Source organism: Lotus japonicus, chromosome 6, assembly GCF_012489685.1.
Source record: "Lotus japonicus ecotype B-129 chromosome 6, LjGifu_v1.2".
NCBI lineage: Eukaryota > Viridiplantae > Streptophyta > Magnoliopsida > Fabales > Fabaceae > Lotus > Lotus japonicus.
In genome coordinates this window covers 54,596,954-54,621,513 of record NC_080046.1, presented here as the reverse complement: position 1 = coordinate 54,621,513, position 24,560 = coordinate 54,596,954, and the positions used below count along the sequence as shown (strand labels likewise).

General features: G+C 37.9%; 2 protein-coding genes across 4 annotated transcripts; both read right to left on the bottom strand.

Annotated features, from left to right (window-relative positions):
• Positions 1-800: 800 nt before the first annotated feature.
• LOC130722544 (subtilisin-like protease SBT2.5) lies at positions 801-8,003 on the bottom strand. Of its 3 annotated transcripts, XM_057573300.1 has the most exons (12): positions 7,676-8,003; positions 7,318-7,350; positions 6,980-7,218; positions 6,281-6,425; positions 5,771-6,165; positions 5,223-5,318; positions 5,066-5,138; positions 4,560-4,845; positions 3,070-3,395; positions 2,610-2,877; positions 1,672-1,953; positions 801-1,498 (listed from the first exon to the last, which is right to left on the bottom strand). In XM_057573300.1, the coding sequence occupies exons 3-12, from the start codon at positions 7,159-7,161 to the stop codon at positions 1,092-1,094; spliced, it is 2,460 nt and encodes an 819-aa protein (XP_057429283.1). In that variant the 5' UTR covers positions 7,162-7,218; positions 7,318-7,350; positions 7,676-8,003; the 3' UTR covers positions 801-1,091. The 3 variants fall into 3 exon arrangements, with proteins under 3 accessions (XP_057429283.1, XP_057429282.1, XP_057429284.1); XM_057573299.1 differs by lacking the exon at positions 7,318-7,350; XM_057573301.1 differs by lacking the exons at positions 6,980-7,218; positions 7,318-7,350; positions 7,676-8,003 and adding an exon at positions 6,514-6,645.
• Positions 8,004-15,625: 7,622 nt separating this feature from the next.
• On the bottom strand, positions 15,626-24,555 carry LOC130725588 (uncharacterized; the record flags this gene model as incomplete). The annotated part of the gene is made up of 4 exons (XM_057576805.1): positions 15,626-16,268; positions 16,962-17,276; positions 23,989-24,138; positions 24,214-24,555. Coding segments are annotated over 4 exons (1,215 nt in total), but the record flags the coding sequence as incomplete, so codon positions are not given.
• Between the last annotated feature and the right edge of the window lie 5 nt (positions 24,556-24,560).

Here is a 24,560-nt window from a genome sequence, read left to right as displayed (position 1 = left end):
TTACAAGAATCATAAAGCAGTGGAATGGAGGAGAATGTGTAGCCTGTTGATGACAACCAAACAGGTTTTGGACATGACTGATATCAAGAGGAAGGGTCCCTTGATGATAACCAACAGGTTTTGGGGCTTCTTGATCTGAGAATGATGAAGATGAGGATAAAATTGTTTCTGATTAAGATTTTTTTATTTTTTAGAATTTTAAATAATTTCATTTTTTAAATTAATTAGATTTTTTTTAAATGAAAAAATAAAATAAAAATTCCACATAAGCTCATTAAATGACATGGCAATGCCACATGGGATTCTCGGAGCTCCGGCGTTGACCCAACCGGCCGGAGGGACCAAAGCCAATCATTTTGCCAAAAACTGGGGACCAATCCCCACCTTTACTCCGGCGAGGGACTAAAGCCATATTTATGACAAAAGTTGAGGACCAAAAACTGGATTAAGCCTAAAAATAAAGAAGTGTCACATTGAATAAAAAGAAGAGCATTTAATAGCTTATAAGTGAAAAAGATTCGTACACAATTAGTTTTGAGTAAAAGATGTAGTGTCTTTTACTAATGTAGTTTACTCCTCGTCCAATGTTGTGCATAAAATATATCCATAATCATGTCTCTCTCATGCTATAACCGCTATAACCGTGAGGTATACCCCTCACACCATCACAATACCTCAGTATCAATTTCACTTTATCCACATTTTCACATCCATCTGATAACATTTTCTGGAAAAAAGAAAAACTAAGCATACTTTTTAAATTTTTCAATACTTTCACTTTATCCTCTAAACACATTACATAAGCCAAATCCGAGCCAAAATTTTATAAGTGGAGGAAAGAAGAGTATCCCTTTACACCTGGTTACCTTTACATATATTCAACATCATATATATTTTAAAGAATAAATCTAGCAGCATAACCTTATTCCCACAGGTTACAAAGAATATTACAAGCATAACTTTTCTTTGCTGACCAAACTAAGTGCCTCCTTGGTTCCCCATTTGTGTTGACATCAACAGGGAGATTTTATCACGTTGACTCAAACATGAATTGGCCGCTAAACTCAACGGAAATCCAAACATACACTGAGCTATCTTGAGTAACCATTAGCCAGAACAGGGATCCTCACTTTGTGCCCTCTGCTTCCTTTCATCATAACCTCTCCAAAACTATAAGTTCCTGTCACTGAGCGAACAGTAAGTGTTACAGTAAACTTACGCGATGCTCCTGCTTTAATGGTCATTGCTGGAGGGTTGACTTCAATTGCAATTGCTGGTTGCATTCTGGCTTGGATCACATAGGTTTCTTCCTCTGCAACATTTGTGACTGTGCGGGTCACAATCCGAGTTCTTACAAGATGGGCAACTGTAATGGATGGAGAGTTTAAATTTGATGGGTGGCCCATTGTATTGTTGCATTGTGAGTTTGTGTAGTTCTTTATCTCGTGAACATCAATGCCAGGTGTTGTGCACAAAAATCCTAAATAATCCTCGTATCCTGCAAAATGATTACCGAGACTAACTGAGCAAGGCTTTTTGTGGATTTTCCAGCTATTTGAGGAATGAAGTCACCGCTGGGAGACATAGCCACAGCAGAATGTGGATGCTTCCGGCTCAAATATGATAAAATCTGTGGTCAAGCCAAAAAAAAGAGAAATGAAGTAAACAAACCTGCATCAAAGATGAGACCAGGGTTCAAGGCAGCTCTTGGACTCACGTGTCCGCTCCCATAATCAAAAGGAGTGGCTCTGACCAGCTTCACAGCTTCTGTTTCAGAATATTGCTGTGCTAGAATAGGATTTCCTGCTCTGTCTATAGTTGTTGATGTTGTCATCAAGGCCGATTTAATGGCGGCAGGGCTCCAATGTGGATGTTTCTGCTTTATAAGAGCAGCAATTCCAGCTATATGCGGTGCAGCCATGCTAGTCCCAGAGATCATGGCAAATCCCTCTCCTGCTCAAGCAAAAAGTTTTTTAAATATATTCTATAATATGTTGACATCTTTTATCTCATCTTATTATTCTACCTTCCCTCCTTAACAATGCAATAATTCTTTCAAAAGTATGTCACACTGCAATTGCCGCAAATCTAGTATTCTGATTCAATTGAGCTCAGAACAAAGATGAAACCTTAAAGCAACATACAAATGTTTTATCTGTAAGGAGAATGCCCTGTGTCTGGTTGACTTGACTAATCTAGTCTCATTATTGATGAATTCTTGAATTAACATAATCAAAAGAAAATAAATCCTGTATAAACAGCATAATGATTTGAGTCAGAGTCAAAGAGTCATGTTATAAAGACCCAGTGACCCACCATTACATATTTTCTTATGTACTAATGTACAGACCCACCGAAACAGTTTCTATCTTTCTCTCTAACATGACTCTAATGTTTTGTAAGAAAGTACTTTCTCCAGTGAACAAATTTGAGGGTTCATTTTTTCCCTTTTTGGATATTGTAAACAAAATCTACATCCTCTACCCTATCTAAAAGCATGATCCTTAACTCACCAAAGCTAAGCCCATTGGTGAGGTCCCAAAGTTAGTTGTAGGCTGAAATTTTCAAAATCAACAATTAAGAGATAACTAAGTCAAACCATTACTTACCATCATAATTTGGCTCGTCAGTTCCGTTTAGAGACCAAGCAGCCCAAATCAATGAACCCGGAGCTAATATATCTGGTTTGAGAAGATCTGCCTCTTGGAAGCTAAAGTCCTTTATATTTGGCCCTCTGGCAGAGAATAACGCCACCTGAGGCGCAGATGTATGGAGAATAGGCATCAAGCCGTCCCCGATTTTACCTGTACCTTTGAAACTCTTCACCCTTCCAGTCCAATCTCTTGGTGTGGAGATATTATAATAATTTATCAAGTCCTGAAAATTAAGGATTTGGAAGTTCCTAATCACTTCATAAATAGCATGTACTTTGTGATCATAAAGTATTGAAGAAAACAGAAAAAGAAGATACAAATAGAAGCTGAGATAAGTGCCTGAATGTGGAGTATGTATTTGGTTACAAGCAAGCAGATGGAAACAGTTAGTGGTTATCAAAGATGAGTCAAGTACCTTTGACTTACTGGCATCTGTGATAACAATCCCAGGAAGGCCAACAGGGACTGGATCAAATTTCATTCCAGGAGAAACATTTTCTACACAAAGAACAAATCCAACTGCTCCAAGGGCCTTTGCTGTTTCAGAGACTTTTTTTATTGATGCAGTACCAGAAACAAAGTTGTATGAATAGCCACAGAGAAGAATATTCCCCTTTATCAAGTTCTTGTTTAAAACTTCTGGTCTCTGGCAATCCGTGGGACTGAACTTCATAACTGAGGAATCTAGCAGAACATCATTTGCAGCAACCAACGTGTATGTTTTGTTTAAACGTGTAGAAGCTGCACAAAACCATTAGCAAAAACATTAGTATACAAAGGAAACTAGCAGCAAACAAATGAATTGTGGACAACCTTAAATATTCCATATCACATAAGCATGAAACTTGCAGAGAACTGAAGTGACATTGATTTAGCAGAAAAAGTTCACGAAATTGCCCTGTCACCAGCATAGCATTCATAGCTGAACCCACATTTAATAGGACAAAAACCTGGTTGATAAAGCTCAGGAGGAGTGGGCTTTTCTCTTAGCTATTTTCAATATTATTGAGTTCAAATCTTTTTTACAATTCTTTATTTTAACAAAAAGGAAATTAAAAAAGTTGAAGATGATCTTGAACAATTCGTGCAGGCTTCAGGCACCACTACTATCCATTCTTGACGTTTTTTTACCATAAACCATAAGGAATGAAAACAGAACACAAAAAATATCATATAATGTACTAATACCCCGATGCCATTTCATTGCACTTTTTAACATAACCTAGTTCATAATATTGTTGGACGATCAATGAGTTCAGTAAAGTGTGAAGAGTAAGTTTTGTATAAGATCATCTTCAACTTTGACATGGAATGTGCTCATACAGTGCATGATTATTTATAGATATAATGATACCTCAATTCACAAGATACCTTAGACCACCAAAAGTGAACGCTAATCAGCAACTCTGATCCCTATTTAATTGACTAAATATCAATGAGGAAATATCAATACCCAAATTTTTTTCTTCAATAATCCTATAACTGAAAATGACTTTACACAATTTAAGCAAAGGGAATGCATTTTCCTAACTACTCTATAAATAAATAAAGTTATTTATGCCAAGCTATAGTCCCAAGATGATGCTTATGTACACTCAGAATAACTAATTGGTGTCATCTGCAGAAGAAAAATTTACCACCATTTTCTCTTACTAAGTGGCACACAAGAACAATGTTGAAAGAATCATTAAAGGATAGAAGCAAAATGAGAAGATACTTATTCTACCCAAACAATGTGTTTCTGTTTACTTTTTCTTTCTTTTATTTGAACGGAGTGTTTCTTTTCAAATTTTCATCAGCTTCAAATAAAACTCCACAAAAACTATCAACATCATATCTCCTCCTACAAGTCCATGATTAAGAAAATGTAACGTAATAAACATAGAAGGAAGCTGGAAAACTCACGTGACAGCCCAAGTCCTGCTAAGATGTGTCCATTTCCAAGGGTTAGATGGTTTTTGTATCTACGATCATCAATTGCAGCTCCTACAGATGCTATCCATGGACTGTATGAAACTAATGTCTTAGGAAAAGGACCACCATTTCCAGCAGCCTGTGCAACAAATACACCAGCTTTCACAGCTCCAAGAAGTGTAGCATCAAAAGGATTCAAAAACGTTGTTTTGGTTGTTGTTGAAGGACTGTTTGGTCCAACTGAAAGGCTGAGTATATCCACTCCATCATGTACAGCCTGTTGACTCCCAATTTTGAATAATTAGACATCTTGACAATACTGATTGTTCAATTATATGTTGAGCTTAAATGGGTTAGATTTTTTCTTTCTTTCTTTCTTTCTTTTATTTTTTAAATAAGAAAGACTGCTGACAAGTAATTTTTGACATAAATATGCTGTTAGAAAATAAAACATTTGAAATAAAACACCAGCATAAACATATAGTATACTTGTATACCTGATCAATTGCTGCAACTACATCTGCAATAAACCCTCCAAACAGTCTATAGAGTGCTTTGTACACAGCAATCCTGAAGACAAATACATTGAGTGTTTAATGCAACAGAAAGGACGCTAGACATAGTTCCAATTTAATCAAACATGGACATTACTACCTAGCACAGGGAGCCATTCCGCTTGCTTTCCCAAATTCATGTCCATGCATCCTCACAGGAATTCCATTTCTTCCAGCTGCAATAGAGGCCGTATGACTGCCCGATGGAGATGCAAGAAGAACGGATTAAAAGTTAGAAGAACGACCATTATCAAGTTAGAAGATATGGCTTCAAGCACAACTACTGATACTATCTATGTCAATTTTCAAATGTTTACAAGACATAGAATGAAGAACCGATATTTGAGAGATTTTGCTGCAGGCTAGGTGCAGGGTCTTTGCATTTCAGATTGACAATGTTTAGCTCCTCAACATCAGTTGTGAATTATGAGGATACATCTCACTCATAAGCCTCTAAATGTCAATGTTTCAGAAATCTCATTAAAATATGTGACAAAATTTTCCTTAGTGAACTAAACTGATCAAAAAACTGAGACTAGTAGTTATTACTTCATGTACAACAAAAAATAAAGAGATAAATATGAAAACTGAAAAGGCATCAGAAAGATTAAAACAGAAGAAGTTAATAAAGAAAAATCAGGGCCTTACGTTCCATGGCCGTCCCCATCTAGAGGAGACTCAAAATCAATTGAAGGGTTGAATGCTCCCGCAGCTTTTGCAGCTAGGGCAAAATGTTGTGCTCCAATAATCTTCCCATTACAGAAACTTCTCTTAGTGTCAGGGTCAACTTCACATTTTCCTCTATATTTCGGAACCGGCCCATATGGTTCAGTATTATGAGTTCTAAAGCTTGGGTGGTGAGGAAAGATCCCAGAGTCCACAAATCCAATCACAATGTCTTCTCCAGCCCGTTCATAGCCACCTCCTGTTGGCCATACACCAGTTGGAAGCCCTAAAAACTGTGGGGTATGTGTTGTGAGTCTCCTAACTTTCCAGTCCCTCGTTACAGATTTTACACCAGGAGCATGTCTAAGAGTTTCTGCCTACTAATATAAGTGGACATAAAATCAGAAAATTAGAGTGCATAAATGGATTTCAAAACTCAACTCGTTATTGTTAACCACATAAAAGTAAAAAAATGATGACACAAGACATCACCTGTTCTGGGGAAATATGAGCAGCAAACCCATTTATAAGATGTCTATAGCTATAGAGTTTCTTGTATGTCCCTTCATCAAAAAGCATCCCCAGAAGCATATCATGTCTATTTTCAAGGTGGCGGGCATAAGAAGTGACGGATTCCCTGGAACAAGTTTAAAGAAACATGAAAACTGAGCAACCACACAAATCAATATCCAGTTCCCGGATGACACACACTCAGTGTAACTTACGAAAATGAAAAGCTTCTGTAAAAAACAGTGCAAGGTGTTGCTCATTGCATTATTTCTTTTCCTCCTAAAACCAAGAGATATTAGAATTTTGATAAGGCTTAAACCCCCAAAAGCTATCTCCAGGTCAGGATTATCCTCCCATTTATAAGTATTTCATTAGTCATAGTCAATGTGGACTTAAGAGATGACCACAAAAATCACTAGTCTTATTCAGAGGTTACCCTATAGGGATATATCACCATATTTTTAGACCACTTGTATTGTATTTATAAGAATAAATTATGTGAGCAAAGTTGACATATTCCATATGAATAACCTATTAAAAATGTCAAAATTCTCAACTCATCCATGCAGAATATAAACCCCTTAACAAACTCAACCACAAGATTCCTAGATTTACTATTATAAAACATCAACCAAATTAAAAAAAGTTGACCAAGAATCTAAGCAAATACCATATATATACCTTGAGGTATCAATCTTCTCATCAGATTCCACAGCAGTAGCTTCAAAACCATCGATGCCGCCCATATAACTTATGATAGGCTCACCTTCAACTGTTACTATGTACACCTCTCCCTTCCCAGATTGCACAAGTGCAAACAGAATGATAAATACACATCCAAACTCCATCAACAACAACCCCATTTGTCACCAAACTCAATAGCTAATTATCTATGCTTGAGTGAGATCTGTTTCATCATCCTTCCAAATCCAATACCACCCAGTTAGACAAATTACTTGAAAATAAAATAAAAATAACATGAAATTAATTATTATAACAAAATTTAAAAAAATGCTTACTTATTTATTCCAATATTATTATTATTATTATTCCTGAGATTAAAAAAAAGAATCCAATACCACCCAGTTAGACAAATTAGTTGAAAATACAAAGAAAAAATACATGAAATTAATTATTACAACAAAGTTAAAAAAATGCTGAGACTAAAAAAAGAATCTTTTTTTTTTCTATTTCAGTATTAAGATAAGACTACGACATGAGTACAATAAAATAAAATAGGAAAAATAAAAAAAATAAAAAAACAGAGCAAGTAGCATTCATAGTGAAAATAGAAAGAAACCCAGAAACAAAAACAGTCAGTGAAGACAACAACGGTGGAAGATAAGCAATGGAAGCTAGTACAGTACAGTGTACTACCAGTGACACTCCGATCTGGGTCGCGTGTGGTGGCAGAGAAGCGCGTGAAGGTGGAAAATGAGCTCGATGGAGCTGAACCAGTGGGGGTATAAATGGAGAAGAAGCATAAAGGAGTTGAGAGGAAGTGGAAGCAAAGAATCGTCGGCAGGAAGAAAAGCAACGAACGAGGTTGATTCACGGACACGACATTGCAGTGGGATCGGATGCAAGAGGGTGCACTGCACTCTCCTGGTGATGATCGGAGATCTAACGGTCACCCATTGTTGTTGCCATTGGGGAGTGAGGGAGTGTGAGTGAGAGTGAGACTGTGAGGTGGGTGGGTTCTTTCACGGGCTCATATACGAAAAGTTGGGTGAGAAGAAAATCACAAGAATAATATTATTTGTATTGAGTGAATGGTCAAATTAGTCACTAACCGAATCCGAAATGCTGAGCGTAGTTAATTGACTCAAGTCCCTCTTATACTTAAGAAATACTTTTTTACCGCTGTAAAATGTCGGTTAAATTAATCTTTATCATCAGATAAAATGTTGATCAACACTTTACACAATCGAGCGTGAGAGCAATTTCATTCCAATCAGGTACCATGACGCGTATTTCTTTCTTCTACAGTGGGTCAAACCTGTAGAGACTATTTCTTTTTTCTAGAGACTAACTTATCGGCGCTCAACATTTATAAGGACGAATTTTTGACTATTTACTCTTTTTTTTTATCCAAAGAGGGAAGATTTTTTTAAAAGAAAAGGAGATAATAGTGTGGAGTTGAAATTGGAGTTTTTATGTTCTTGTTTATTTTGTGAAACGATGGGGAAAATGTGACATTATCAAATTCTATTAATGGCATGCTGAGGAGAGACATAGAGGTTGCATGTTGCATAATTGCTGTATTTTCTTTTGAATGATACTTACAAAAGAGGATATTGGTATTAGGGGATTTGAAGCTCCGCCCATGGAAAATGTGTGACTTCTTTCTCCTTTTTTTTAATATAGTGAAGATGTCTACTGGTGTTGGTTTTTCCTGTCTCTCCTTTGTATATATTTTCTTGTATCTTTTTGGGTTAGAGTACCCCTAGTACTCTATTCTAATACAAATTTGCTTTTTCAAAAAAAAAACATAATATGTGTGTTTTTTCATGTTCTAAACGGTTAAAAAGAAACGGAAATAGTATTACTAGATAGTTAGAGAGGATCATTCCTACCACATCAGGTAAAAAGGTAGCGAACATAAGGGGGATTACAATCGTGAGAAATACCATTCATCGATCATATGTGAGACAAAACGCACATCATCATAATTGACCATCCCACTCTCAAACATATTAGAATGAACTCATTTATCATATCAAACACACACATGAGGTCCATTACGAATCCTCCAAGGTTAGCACTACTATCTAAAACTCCAGATAGTTTTGGTGAATACTAGACCACACATAGTTGGGCTGTGATCCTTAGTTGCATCCCAAATAGAAAAGTTTTGGGAAAAAAAAATCTCCTTAAACACTTGACTAAAAAGAGTATTGAGATATTTGAGAATTCTCCACCAATTTTTAGCCAAAAGAGAATCATTGAAATCTCTACAATCACTCAAACTTAGCTCTCCATGAAGGGGCACACAATATATTCCAACTCAACAATGAATTATCTTCTTGCTCAGATCACCGCTCTAGAAAAATTTGCATATATATATATATATATATATATATATAAACCCCTGAATAATTCATGCGCAAAGAGTAAGAGGATAGGATAGCCTACACCATTGATTTGATAAGAATCTTGCTACCGGCTCTTTCAGGAGCCCTGTTCTTCCACCTTTAAGTTTCTTCGAAACACGCTCTTTCGCAAAATATAAAATTTGGGTCGTTGATTTACCAATAATGGTAGGAAGCTCAAGGTACTTGTCATGACTCTCAACCGTCTTTGCACCCATTAGTTGTGTTAACTCATTAACTATGGAACTAGAAATTTTTCAGCTACAAGAGAGTTGTGAGTTGTCAAGATTGATTTTCTAGCCAAAAGCTCCTTTAAAAAAAGAATACCCATAACACATTATGCTTTTTTAAAGGTTGCTCTCCTAAAATAGACTATCATCACCAAATACAGTAAATGAGAAATAACTGGAGCTTTTTATTCTCATGCAGAAAAGAGGAAACAATAGCCTTATGGGTCATGACAGACAAAACTTCATGACACAAAATAAATAAATATGGAGAAATAGGGTTGCAACATCCCGGTTTGACAACTAGTCTCACAATAACAACACGAGTCTTTCAAGCACGTTTTCTCATCACTGACACTCCCTAGAAAAACTTCTAAAACTTTTCAGGCGGTCACTCATCCCAAATTTCTCAAAGGCAAGCACACTTAACTTGAAGTTTATATGATTTGGGCTCCTGAAAAGAAGACACACATTGTTGTTATGAGTAGTACCTATCAAATCTTATAAGTCATCCTTAGTTGTGTACTTTTTTATTTTACAAAAAAATCTTTAGTTGTGTAGTCACGTAACTGTACACTTCTCAAAATACATCTCGTTCTAGTGAGAGATCGGTTTATTCGTGTGTCCCTTCGCCTCGAAGCTTGACCAGGATTAGCTCCTTGTTTGTGCCTTCTCATTGCACCGACAATCACTCTATGTCCTCTTTGTCCCGATTGTCACATGTCCACTAGCTTCCGCTTGATTTATCCCTGAACCATATCGTTTGCAAAGGCTAAGGGTGTGTTTGCATTTCTGTAAACACATATTTTAAAACAGTTTGAATGTGTTTTTGGTTAATCTCTTGTATTATTGGAGTGAATGTGCTTTTAACCAATTTGAACGTAAATACAAACACACATTTAACTTTCAGAATCCAAAAGTATGATTAATAGAACCCACCTAGGTACATATCACCGCGCTAAAAATAAAGGCAAAAAACTGCTACATCTTTTCTAATAGTGTTGCTTATTTTGATAGATTATGTGTTCATCAAAAAGTGAAGACTTACAACACATGTTGGCTCAGTTGATAAGAATGAACCACTTCTCTTTATTAAGATTGTGTGTTGGATTCTCGCTGCTAATATTATGATTGTGTTGTATGTTGATTGACGATTTGTAGGGATAAGTGATTTATAGTTTGCGAGACTTACTTTGACTCATGGTAATTGGAAACAAATTACACAAACTTAAAAAAAAGTTAAGATTTACCATTGACTTGTCGTTAGTTGAATTATCAAACGAATCCAACAGAAAGATATGTGGTTTGTTTTTTATAAGCAGAAAGATCTGTGGTTATTAATTTATGTGTAAATGCAAAATTAATATTGAAACTAATGAACAGTTTGGGCAATTTCACAAAGTTTTGGGTCCAATTGCGAATTAATAGTATAATAATGAGATGGGGAAAGGGACATTCATGTTCGCGCGCAAATTGTCGGACGGTTGAACTGAAAAGACGATCTTACCCTTAGAGTTTGGTGGTGTTTACGTGTGTCCGGAATTAGAGGAAGCTATTAATTAACTGTCGGGGGGTACCTTTTCACTGTTTTGTGTCCATTACAGCTTGATGCAAATTGAGATATTATCCATTAATATTATATGAGTAGTATATTATATTATTATGGGTGCACACGAGTCGAATCAATCAACATGTTCGATCCAAAATCGATCAAAACCTAAAATTTGGATTGGGTTGGATTGTAGAAGAATAAATTTGATGGATCCGATTGAGATTTTAATAGTAATTAAGTCAATTAGAATTAATTTTAGAACTGTTCTCTCACTAATACATTTGTATTTTTTTTAAGTAAACTTTATATAAATTTATTGGTGAGAGGCTTATATAGAAGCTCTCTATTCTTAACTAACATTGCTTGAGTAACTGTAAAACGTAAAACTAACTCTTAACGGTTCTAAAACTGATTCTGAGTGACTCTTAACCAAACATATGTAACAATTAGTGTTTAGTTCTGATTAATTACACATGCCATACATTTTGTTAGGCAACTTATCGGTGTTCCACCTCGATAACCTATTATTTAACTCATCTAATTTCATGTTGCATTACGTCTTGCTACCTTCTGATTAATTTTTCATTTTTTTATATTACATATTTAATTTAATTTTAATAGAGATCCGATCAATAATTCATCTTATCCAAACCATCCGAACACCTTTTATTGGTTCAGATTAGATCCAAATCAATCTGCACCCCTAAATATACTACATCAATTTTGAGTGTGTCATTCCCTTTCTAAGTTTGGGCACTACTAGGGGTGGGAATAGGCCAGGCCGTTCGTAGGGGCCTATGGCCTAGCCTACCACAGGCCCAGGCCAGGCCAGACCAAATTGGTAAATAGCCAAGGCTTAGGCTTTTTGAAAAGCCTATTTAGTTAAAAAGGCCAGGCTCAGGCCATTCAACAAGTCTTGTAAGCCTTACAGGCTAGCCTATTTAAGTAAATATGATTAGTATTTTTTGGTAAATTGTAAATATGATAAGTATAAATATATTTTACCCTTGATGATGTCTATATATTAAAAATTTATAATAATATCTTGATATTATATACTTATTGAGATTTTAGTATATTTAAGCAAATTGACTTATATAACGATTCAAAGTTATAAGTCTTTTTAAAAATAAATATATGACGTATTTAAATATCTTAATATGGCGTGTGATTTTAAATTGGCTCTTCAACTCTAAGAAACCAACATAATCTCGTTTAGTTTCATCACGACCTATTAGCTGATAATATTATAAGTCTGATTGTTGAAAATATTATTTTAGTATAATTTAACCCGTTAGCTTATAAGTTTGATAACTTCTTTACAGATAAATTTATTAACAAACGTAAAACTCTTGTTGTGAAACGGGTCTTTAAACAGGCTACCAGGCCAAGCCAGGCTTTCGGAAGGCCCAGGCCAGGCTCGAAAAAAAGCCTTTGATAGGCCATAGGCCAGGCTCAGGCCTTAAGATTTTTAAACAGGCTAAGCCTATTTAAGCAAAGCCTACCTAGGCCTAGCCTATTCCCACCCCTAGGCACTACCTTTAGTTATGAAACTTACAGGTAAGTGATAAAATTATCACTTCAGGTAAGTGATATAACTATAGCTCAAACTCAAAATTATTGATAAGTGGGTAATATTTAAGCACTAGTTTTCTTATTGTATAGATAGATTACTAGGTGAAATAATTTTCCTGTTAAATCACTATCAAATGCAACTTATTTAGATTGAAGGGTGGGGAGTAGTGTCTGCTCATCAGATGAAGGGATGATCAGAAAAACACGAGTTTCTTGTTTTGTTTTGTGGACATTATTGATATTGAAATGAAGTTTGTTGATTTCTTCTGCATATGTAGGGCAGACCCACCACCCCTGTCTCCATGCTTCTGCCTCCAGGTGTTGTCTGATACTGATATGCTCCTTTCAATGGCCAATAGTAAATTAACTCTAAACTGGATCTTTCCAATCCTCAAATTTCAGGCAGGTCCCATTTTATTTATGAATTTTGTCCCAGCAAATTAATTTTAATATATAAGAAGCATGTTGTAAATAACATATTCTAAATGTTTTTTTTAATAGTTGTAAAAACATGATTTATAAATTCATCGGTTTGTAATATCATCTGCCATAGAATTGTGCATAGTCTTTTAGACATTTAAACAATTTGATATATAATCTAACATGCTTAATCTATATTACATTACCCTCAACATTCCACGTCAAAATTCAGCCATATTTTAGCCGAAAGAGCAAAGTACCAAATCAATGGATGCATGTGTAACCAAAAGTCACATTCTTTTCTAACCAAACAAATTCACAGATGATCATATGCATCACAGAGTTATTAACTGTGTAGGTGGCAATTATTAATTTAAGAGTTTAATTTTGGAGCTTAATTTCGAAGTGTAAAAGATGTTTTACATTGCCAATTTATTAAATTTCAATAATTTGCCACATTTATCGATTAAATTAAATTAAAATTATTCTTATCATATCTTTGAAACCCGGTTGGTATATAGTGTGAAACATCTTTACATTAACGGGGGCATGTATTTTTTTTCTTAATTTTAATGCATTTATAAGGTAATGATTTTTTTTCACTGTCAATTAACTAATCAAATTTTAAATGTGTGTCACATCAATCAAACAAATAAACTATTGACATGTTTCAAATTTGATGAGTTGATAGTGTAAAAAACTCCACACCGTTAACGAATCTACATTTTTCTCTTAATTTGATATCCAAAAAGTTCTTTAAGGAGGTTTTTAATATAAAACATAAACCTATTTGACTAAAATAAAGTTAGTTTGGCTTTAGCTTAATTTTAGAAAACCTTTTAATTTTTTTAATAAAGAAATGGTGTTTATATGGCTTTTATTTTAAAACAGTCCACACATTTAATATATTTTTGTATCTTTTGATCTCAACTTCATCTACCATGATGCGTAGTGACAATGGTAAATGGTGCTAGATATTGATGCACATCAACAATCATAGAGGACACCTAGCAACAACAATAACAATGGTGGTCTCTATGATGGAGAGTGTCAAACGCGGTCAAGCGCCAACAATAGCGGTGAGACGAATGTTAATGATGATGAAATGAGTCTCGTCACAAGAAAATGATTATGAAGGGTGTTTAGTGGTGGTGAAAGATATCATGTAGCAATGGCACTATAACACAAGCAATAACAACAACACCTTGAAAACTTATAAAGTTTGCAACAAACTTCAAAATAACTAACTTAAACTGAAACTAAAATTATAAAAAAATTGTCTAGCAAAGAAAATTATTGAGTTATTGAAATTTATAGTTAACAAAGTTTAACTGCAAAATTGGAAATTGCAATGTTCCATCACTATTATTGATTGATACATTTGTTGACCTTTTAACGACATTATAGTTATCCCATGTGTAATAGGGCCCTCGTCCTTTATGAACTTATTGAAAATGACATGCACTCCTTCATCTGTTATAGATGGCGACACTATGGTGGTTGTTAAATGTGACAAAGGCACTACACCTTTTGGGTACAAATCACACACTCTACTCTTGTCCTGTGATCTCTTTTACCATCTTCAGTGATCTTTGTGTGACACGGTTTTAGTCACTTTTGAACTACTCACTGAATTTGCAATATTCTTATCATAATAATGTGATCCACTCAGTCATAACCCCAATCCCTACCATAAATTAATACAATATTTTAATAATCAGCACCAAAGTTTGGTGTGACAAATTTGATACACATTCATAGCTTTTAATAATTCAGTTTAATAATGCACCAAACTATGAGATGAGCTCTGAACTTCACTATTCTAATTGAAAGAATTAAGAGTAAAGTAAATATAGAAAGTTGAGGATTTCATGTATCACTCATTAGTTTCCATTGGTGTCATTAGTACCGACTCATTTCAAAAGTAATTTCACTCCTCCCAACCTTAAATAAAAAGCCACTCCTCCTAACCAAAAAAAGGTGGATATCTCTATCAACACCTAAAAGCAACCAAACAAATTGTATGCTCTATGAAGCGTGAAATTTGAGTTACAAAATATTCTTAACATAGTGTTGCATGTATCTTTGGTCTGAACATAGTGATATACAATAAGTTTCTTCTAACAAACTTTTCGGTTAAGAGAAATTTTAATCACTTTCCAAACGATTTTCAATTGTACCTATGAAAAACATCCCTACTAAGAGGCTCTTTCTTTTTAGTCCAATAGAATTAAATTTGAGAATGTGATTTCGTGTTTGAAATGACATTGTAGAAGTTTCAAAAATAGTTTATATTTAGATTAGATAGTAAGATAGAGACACTTTTGAAGTGTAAAAACAGATAGTTAGCATCCCTGCATGTCAACAATAAGTGCACAAATCATCTAAAGCATATCTGAACAAAAAGCACAAGATGGATTCCTCAGTGCTTTTGTTCACACCAATCTTCTAAACACACTAGTAAACAACTAGTCATGAAATAAATCCACTTTCTTTCTATAGAAATAATTTGTGTATCTCAATCTATGTGATGTTAATTTCATAACTTTCTTAATCACCAAAACATCAAAAACATGGGTCAAATGTATGCAAATTTGAAAATAATAGCTAAAATATCCTACCACTACAGGGGTTGGACTTGGATAGCAATTTTTGGCATCACTGCACCAAAATGGCAACCTCCAGAAGTGATCCATCTACCTTTTTCGCTTCCTTTGGTTCGAATCAGGAGGAAACTTAAGAGGGACAGGAAGCGTGCAAATCTTTTTCTGGGGTGGAATTTTGCAACCCAATTTATTATAACAATCCCTCACCAACGATTCACCCTTCCTCAGATCCTTTGATATATCTGTGTAGTCAGTTTGGAATTCATCACAGAAAAGAGTCAGCACCAAGACATAACAAATGAGAAGACTTAACTTGTCGGGAGGCAGACTTTTTGATTCAAAAACACCAAACATTGATGAAAATTTATGACGCAGAATGGGGGGAATTTTATGGCTCTTTGCAGAGGAAACACCATCCAAAGTGTGCTGATCTTTAAACTTTATAAGATGATTGATGTATGAGTATATGCAAGAAATCTTCTTCTTTTCTGACTCATCCTGTAAACATAGATAGTAGATAAGGATATAATATTGTGATGGAGGAAAACAAATCTCAGAGAAGTACTAGACAATTACATCTAGGATTTTGGTCATGTTTGGAAGAACTTATTTCATAAAATAAACGGATATGCAAGTGTTTGGAAGAGCTTATTCTATAGCCTAAATGATTATGTAAGTGTTTGGAAGAGCTTATGTAAAAAAATTATGAGCTACCTATAACTTTTTTGGAGCTTATTTTCATAAGTTGCTCATATTAGCTTATGAATAAACACATACATATTTATAACCAATGTTGGATTTATTTCAATAAGCTTCTCAATTTAGCTAATGAATAAGCACGCTTATTACTATAGATGCTTAATTAAGCTTTTTACCCAAATGCACCTTAGTATCAAAATCAGTCTTAAACAAATTATGGTCTAGTATCTACCACAATAGTATTGGAATGATCATATTAACTAACTTCGCAACTTCACCCTGGAGGGGAGGGGATAAAAACTTGCTTACACCATCCCCTAAATAAGAAGACTAATGTTCAAGCTAAAATATATTCTTCACTTGTTGAAGCAAGTGTAATTTAGCATTGGTACAGCAAAACAATGTTTACCAACTTAGACAGTAACAAATGACCATTTATTGACAGCTCTGAAGCTATATTTTAAAGTTAGAAGGCTATATTTGGATAGATACCTTAATCTGCTTCAACCTTGCTATCCTGTTGCAAATAAAAGTTGGGTAAGCACTGAAGTCTGCTTCCTCTCCAAGTTGCAACATATTATAAATGTCTTCAAGGTCACACCAATCTTCTTCAAGGATGATTTTATCCAATACATAAGCCTCCTGAGGTGTAGTTGCAGAAGCATCATATGGTGGTAAATTGCGAGAGACGTGAGTTTCTGTACTTTCAAGAGCTTTTTTGTTTAAAACAACATTTTCCAATTTTACAGCCAGATTCTTTTGAGAATCAGGATCATCACCCTCTCCGAGAGCTCGCTTCTTTTTATCCTACAGAGTTAATCAAATTCCAAGATTAATTTACAACAATTCCAAACGCGAGAAAGAAAGAAATCAGCTTACCTAGTTGCGTGATAAATAATGGAAGACACAGCTATAAATACAACCTTGATAAAATAAAATAAGTTAAAATTGTGTAACCAAACATGTACAAATTATTATATTTTAACCCAAAATTATACAATCTCTTAGCTTTCTAATGTCAGCAGCCTGTCAGTTGAGACTCTACAACTCTAGATTATATGCAATTCATTGACATAATGCATCTCTAGGTTAAAATCTAATAATTTCTACATGTTTGGTCACACAACTGTTTGATTTTGAAACAGGTTTGATTCCATAGAGTTTGGTTTCAGACAGACTGCATACAAGGCAACAAAGCTTCAGTTGCAGAGCTCAATTTGATTTGAGTCATTTGACCTTATTCCAGTGGCTAGTCGAAGTTGGGATGCAAGGTTGTTAGTAAATATAATTGCAACAAAAACAGAACCAGGTTGGTGCGATCCCACATCTACTGAAGATAGAACAATACGCACCTCACGCGCACTTTTTGGATTCAGTTAAGCTCAGTCCAAATTCAAGAAGGTATAGGCTATCCTAAATTCTGATAGAGCCCTTAGTGAAAGTTGGGCTGCAGCTCATGAGTCTAGGCCCAAAGTGTGGAAAGTGTATGTTAGGAAGAATAAGAGAGGGGAATCTTAGGAGGGTGAGCTGGCACAGTTAGTTACGGCTTTGGCGGGTAGGAAGGTGCAGGGGAGCGTGAGGGATTCCTTTATAAGTTTTCTGTTAGAAAGGATTGAGGTATGATGAGAATTAGTATGTTAAGGATAGAGTGAAGAGAGTCTTTTCTTCTCTATAGGAGTCTTACTCTGGGCAATAGCATTTGCTATTGTATTTACATTTCTGTTTCTGCAATATTAATCAGTGTTTCTCATTCTCATTCCTGGTTTCTCTTATATTGTTACTTTGGTTCTCATCAAATTGGTCCGACCTGCCGGATACCTTCGAGACGGAAACCAGTGTTCTTCGTCGTTGTGCTTGACAACGAATGCCACCGAAGAAGATGGAGGCGAAGGTAGCAGCACTAGAAACTGAAGTCGCCAACCTCCGATCAACTCTTGTCACTATGCAGGAGCAAGCAGAGAACAATCAGGCTCGATTGATTGATCTCTTAACCCAGAAATTATCCAAGCAGACCCAGGAACAAGATGAATCGGGGAGCATACGAAATCTGGACACACCCGCAAGATCTGGAGTCGAGAAAGGAGATCCATCAGGAGTTTCTGGCTGGACCAAGCTCGATGGAGGTCAACTGGATGAATTTCGAAAATCTGCAAAGAAGGTAGAGTTACCACTCTTCAATGGAGATGACCCAGCGGGTTGGATTGCTCGCGCTGAGGTCTATTTCCATGTCATGGGTACAAGCCCAGAGGCAGAGGCGGAGCCACAGGGGTGACTTTCCCCTGCTTAGTCACCCCTGGCTTTTTACAATTTCCCTATGAATGGTCCAATGAGTCGTTGCAATGCTTGCTAATTGCTGATATATAACAGAAAGATGTTGCTTTGCTTATGGACTGAATTGTGGGCTATGTTATGTCTTTTTGTAACATTTATTTTCATTCTCTAATTCTCTAATTACATTATACAATGGGTTTGGGTACCTCTTGTACTCCTTCCATTAATAAGTGAGTGTTGTTCCAAGTTGTGGTTTTTTTGTTAATTATAATTTTTTTGTTCTCACCAAAATACTTGTGAGCCGGTTAGTATTTCTTGCACTCAAACTTATCGTATATTTCTTATGTTTATATAAAATATCTTTGCACTCAAACTAATTTTTTGTTCTCACCAAAATACTGTTTTTTTTTTCACATTCTTTATTTGATAAGAATTAAAATTTTCTTACAAATGATATTCATTTAGATCTTAGTCCCCCATACTGAAATTCCTGCCTCCGCCCCTGCCCAGAGGTCAAGGTTAATTTGGCTCATTTGTGCATGGAGGGATCCACGATCCACTACTTCAACTCACTGCTGCATTTAGATCCAAATCTAACTTGGGAACGCCTCACCAACGAGCTCCTGGAACGCTACGGCACTGCTAGTAAGGGCGACGTTTTTGAACAGCTATCTGATCTCCAGCAACAGGGCACCATTGATGAGTATGTGGTTGATTTTGAGCGCTTGCTATCGCAAGCACCGAATCTGCCTGATGAACAATACTTTGGATATTTCATCCATGGATTACGTGAGGATATCCGGGCTCGGGTTTGGAGTATGCAGGCACTCACAACGCTTCCAGGCTCTCGCTTGATTCCTTTGGCTCGGGCGATAGAGACGGAGCTCCATGGACCGGGTCGTAGTTCACCCGGGTCGAAAACTGGAGGAAGCAGATATGGACACGGGTCCGGGTCGTTTACCCGATCGACCCAACAAACGGGTGCAGGCCCAGCTCCAATGGGTCGCGAGCCCACTCAAGGATGGGTCATGGTCAAAAATAGAGAGGACAAAGGTGAACGTCGAGAAGACAAGGGTCCTACGCGACCCGTCCACCGCGATAGAGGGGTGAGGCATCTACCTTACCAAGAGCTCCTTGACCGGCGCCAGAAGGGGCTCTGCTTCAAGTGCGGCGGCAAATACCACCCACTCCACCAATGCCCAGACAGGCAGCTTCGTATTATGGTGATTGATGAAGGCGACGACAGCGAGGAAGGGGAATTGTCACAAGAGGCAGAGGAAGGGGACGCGGCTGCCATTGATGGTGAATTGAGCATCATGAAACTGGGAGTTGAACCGCTCCAGCCCCACACCTTGAAGCTGCAAGGGACGATTCAAGGTGTCCCGATCCTGATATTGGTTGATAGTGGTGCCACACACAATTTCCTATCCAATCGAGTAGTTGCAGCGATGGGATGGGAGGTACGCGACACCCCAGCAATGCGAATCCTCCTGGGAGATGGTAGCAAGGTAATGGCCATGGGTAAAGTGGAACAAGTGGGAGTTGAAATTGGTGAGTACAGTACTTCTGTGTATACAATTCTGTTTGAGTTGGATGGTATTGACCTAGTCCTAGGAATAGCTTGGCTGAGGACCCTGGGAGATATGCTAGTCAATTAGGACAAGCAAACCATGAAGTTCCAGCTTGCAGGGAAATGGTTCTTCCTGCAAGGACAGAAGGGTGTGCAGTTGGGACAGTGGGCCTTGCAAAGGATTGTTGGGCTGAGTGAGGAGCACGAGCCGTCTGCAGAAAAATCCCAGGCAGTGTCAGCGCTCTCAGCGCAACAGCAACAGCAATTAGAGTCGCTCCTCAGTCATTTTGAAGACATTTTCACTGAGAAAATGGGATTACCACCTAAGAGGCAGAAAGACCATCAAATAAATCTTGTAGCAGGACAGGGACCCGTGAACGTGAGACCTTACAGGTACTCCCATCACCATAAGGACGAGATAGAGAAGCAAGTTATGGAAATGCTGAAGTCAGGAATTATTCGCCATAGTCAAAGTGCGTTTTCCAGCCCCGTGATCTTGGTGAAAAAGAAGGATGGGTCATGGCGAATGTGTGTCGACTATCGTGAGCTAAACAAAGCAACAATTCCCGACAAATTCCCGATTCCGGTGATAGATGAGCTTTTGGATGAACTTCATGGAGCTCGATATTTCTCTAAGCTCGACCTCAAATCTGGATATCACCAAGTGCCGGTGAAAGAGGGGGATGTGCACAAGACTGCTTTCCGCACTCACGAGGGTCACTATGAATATCTCGTGATGCCTTTTGGGTTAATGAATGCCCCATCCACTTTCCAGGCTTTGATGAACGAGGTCTTCCGGGACCTGTTGCGTCGGAGCGTGTTAGTCTTCTTCGGCGACATCTTAGTGTACAGTTCAGAGTGGAATTTGCATCTTCAACATCTCACCACAGTGTTTGAACGATTGCGTGCGCAGTGTCTAGTGGCCAATCGAAAGAAGTGTACCTTTGCTCAAAACTCAGTGGAATATCTGGGTCATGTTGTGTCACAGAAAGGAGTAGCCATGGACCCAAGTAAGGTTCAAAGCATTACTTCATGGCCTGTCCCAAAGAATACCAAGGGAGTTCGCGGTTTTCTTGGGTTAACTAGGTACTATCGCAAATTTGTACAAAATTATGGCAAGACTGCTCGCCCATTGATATAACTTACCAAGAAGGACGGTTTCAAGTGGACATCTCAAGCTCAGCAAGTTTTTGACACACTCAAGGCACACATGGTAATGGAACCAGTGCTTGCATTGCCTGATTTTTCTCAGCCTTTCTCCATTGAAAGTGATGCCTCTGGAAACGGAGTTGGAGCCATTTTACTCCAACAAGGCAGGCCTATAGCATACTTCAGCAAGGCTTTAAGTCCCAGAAATTTGTCTAAGTCTGCGTACGAGAAGGAATTGATGACCATTGTGCTAGCCGTGCAACATTGGCGTCCTTACTTGCTGGGTAGGAAATTTACTGTGTATACTGACCAGAAAAGTTTGCGTCAATTGCTCCATCAACGGATTACAACAGTAGACCAACAAAATTGGGCCGCCAAGCTCCTCAGGTACCGCTTTGATATCGTGTACAAACCAGGTCCAACCAACAAAGGGGCTGATGCTTTGTCCAGGAGATATGAGGAAGGTGAGTTACAATCCATAATTTCTCATCCCCAATGGACAGAAGGAAGGGAATTGGTGCACGAAGTTCATCAGGATGCGAAGCTGGCTTCAATAATTGCTGCAATACAAGCTGATCCTTCCAGTAAGCCAGGGTATACGTATGAACAAGGGGTACTGTATTATGAAAAGCGACTTGTGATATTTGCTTCATCTCGCTGGATTCCTCTGCTTCTCAGTGAGTTTCATGCCACTCCACAGGGTGGGCACTCAGGATTTTACCGCACATATCGCAGACTTGCTGCAAATGTGTACTGGATAGGGATGAAGGGACGGGTTCAACAATTCGTTCAATCCTGTGATGTGTGCCAAAGACAAAAATACTTAGCAACATCTCCCGGGGGCTTGCTTCAACCTCTACCAATTCCGGAGCGAATTTGGGATGAGCTTTCCATGGATTTTATATCTGGATTGCCCAAGGTGAAGGGGACTGACACAGTTTTCGTTGTGGTGGACCGGTTATCGAAGTACGCACATTTCATCCCCTTGCGTCATCCGTTCTCAGCCAGAGGTGTGGCAGAGGCTTTTGCCAGAGAAATAGTGCGCCTGCATGGTGTTCCCCTGTCCATAGTTAGTGACCGGGACCCTATATTTGTGAGCAACTTCTGGGTTGAGCTGTTTAAATTGCAGGGAACACATCTGACCATGAGTACAGCGTACCATCCGGAAACGGATGGTCAAACTGAGGTCATTAATCGATGCCTAGAGACGTATCTGCTTTGCTTTATTGCGGACCAACCACGCACTTGGCTCCATTGGTTACCATGGGCGGAGTACTGGTACAACACCACCTACCACGCTTCTACGGGAGTGACCCCTTCTGAGGTGGTCTATGGCCGCGCTCCTCCTACTCTGCTCCGTTTCACTATGGGAGAAACTAAGGTTGAAGCCGTAGCCCGCGAGTTGTTGGACAGAGATGAAGCGTTGCGACAACTCCGAAGCCACCTCCTTCGTGTTCAGGGGTATATGAAAGCTCAGGCTGCTAAGAAACGCAAGGATCAACAGTTCAATGTTGGTGAATGGGTGTTTGTGAAGCTTCGACCCCATCGTCAACAATCCGTGGCGCAACAGATTAATCCTAAGCTATCTCCACGATTTTATGGTCCTTTCGAAGTGCTTGAGCGCATAGGAGCAGTAGCCTACAAGCTGCGTCTACCTCACACGTCTCGCATTCATCCCGTGTTTCATGTGTCCCTTTTGAAGAAAGCAATTGGGAATTATCAGGTAGAGAAGGAACTACCTGAGGGACTAGCGGGAGAACTTCCTCCAACAGTGGAACCAAGTACCGTATTAGCCTCTCGTACCATCCAGCAGCAAGGAGAGACAGTGAAACAATATCTGGTTCAATGGAATGGCAAGACAGCAGATGAAGCCACTTGATGAACTGACCATTTTAAAGCAGTTTCCCGCTTTCAACCTTGAGGACAAGGTTGCTTCTCAAGCCGGCGGAATTGATAGAGCCCTTAGTGAAAGTTGGGTTGCAGGTCATGAGTCTAGGCCCAAAGTGTGGAAAGTGTATGTTAGGAAGAATAAGAGAGGGGAATCTTAGGAGGGTGAGCTGGCACAGTTAGTTACGGCTTTTGCGGGTAGGAAGGTGCAGGGGAGCGTGAGGGATTCCTTTATAAGTTTTCTGTTAGAAAGGATTGAGGTATGATGAGAATTAGTATGTTAAGGATAGAGTGAAGAGAGTCTCTTCTTCTCTATAGGAGTCTTACTCTGGGCAATAGCATTTGCTATTGTATTTACATTTCTGTTTCTGCAATATTAATCAGTGTTTCTCATTCTCATTCCTGGTTTCTCTTATATTGTTACTTTGGTTCTCATCAAATTCAATGTTGGACAACCCAACATTGTCCAAAATTAACCTGGGCCAGAGGATTTCCAAGTACAATCTAACCCAAATTCAAGAAACCTCAACAGCAATATAAATGAATCAAAATAATGAAAAAGCAAGTGGAATATAATGCCTGAATTCAGGATTTGTTCATGAGCACAACGAGCAAAAGTGTCAAACAAGATTCAGAACATACCTTGTTATTTTCCCTTTTTGTTCCAAACAAAGCAGTAGTCTCACTCTTTTTCCATTCTTTCTCTTGCTGAGTCGGCTCTTCTATAGTTGAGTTTGCAAGCTCCTTGTCAGCAGCAGCTTCGGCTTTAACATATGGTTCCAACCTGAATATCTGAAAAACACCAACAAATTAGGATGACAATCTTTTGATATATGAAAGAGCAAAGAAACATTTTCCACAATGTACCTTGTTAGCAGCAATTGGCACAATCTTCAGGGTCTGAGCTTCCTTGTCAAAAACTCCAAGTGCATGCACAGTTCGGTGTCCGGCCGCGGCCTCACCTGAATAACTCTTTCCAACAAATTCTACTGGAGCACCGGCAGGGCGTACCACGAGCTCCAGCCTTTTGGTCAAGTTCTTGTGTCGGTAAAGTTGGAAATCAGTTGAGCCAGAACTGCTGCCTCCATAAGACTTGAGTGGATCAAAGCCAGAAGGGAAATAGCCAATAATTAGAGGTGTTTTATTCGGGTGCTCATTGACAACTTGGACCTTATAATTAGAACTCCCCGCGCTCAAAATAGGCCCAATTATAA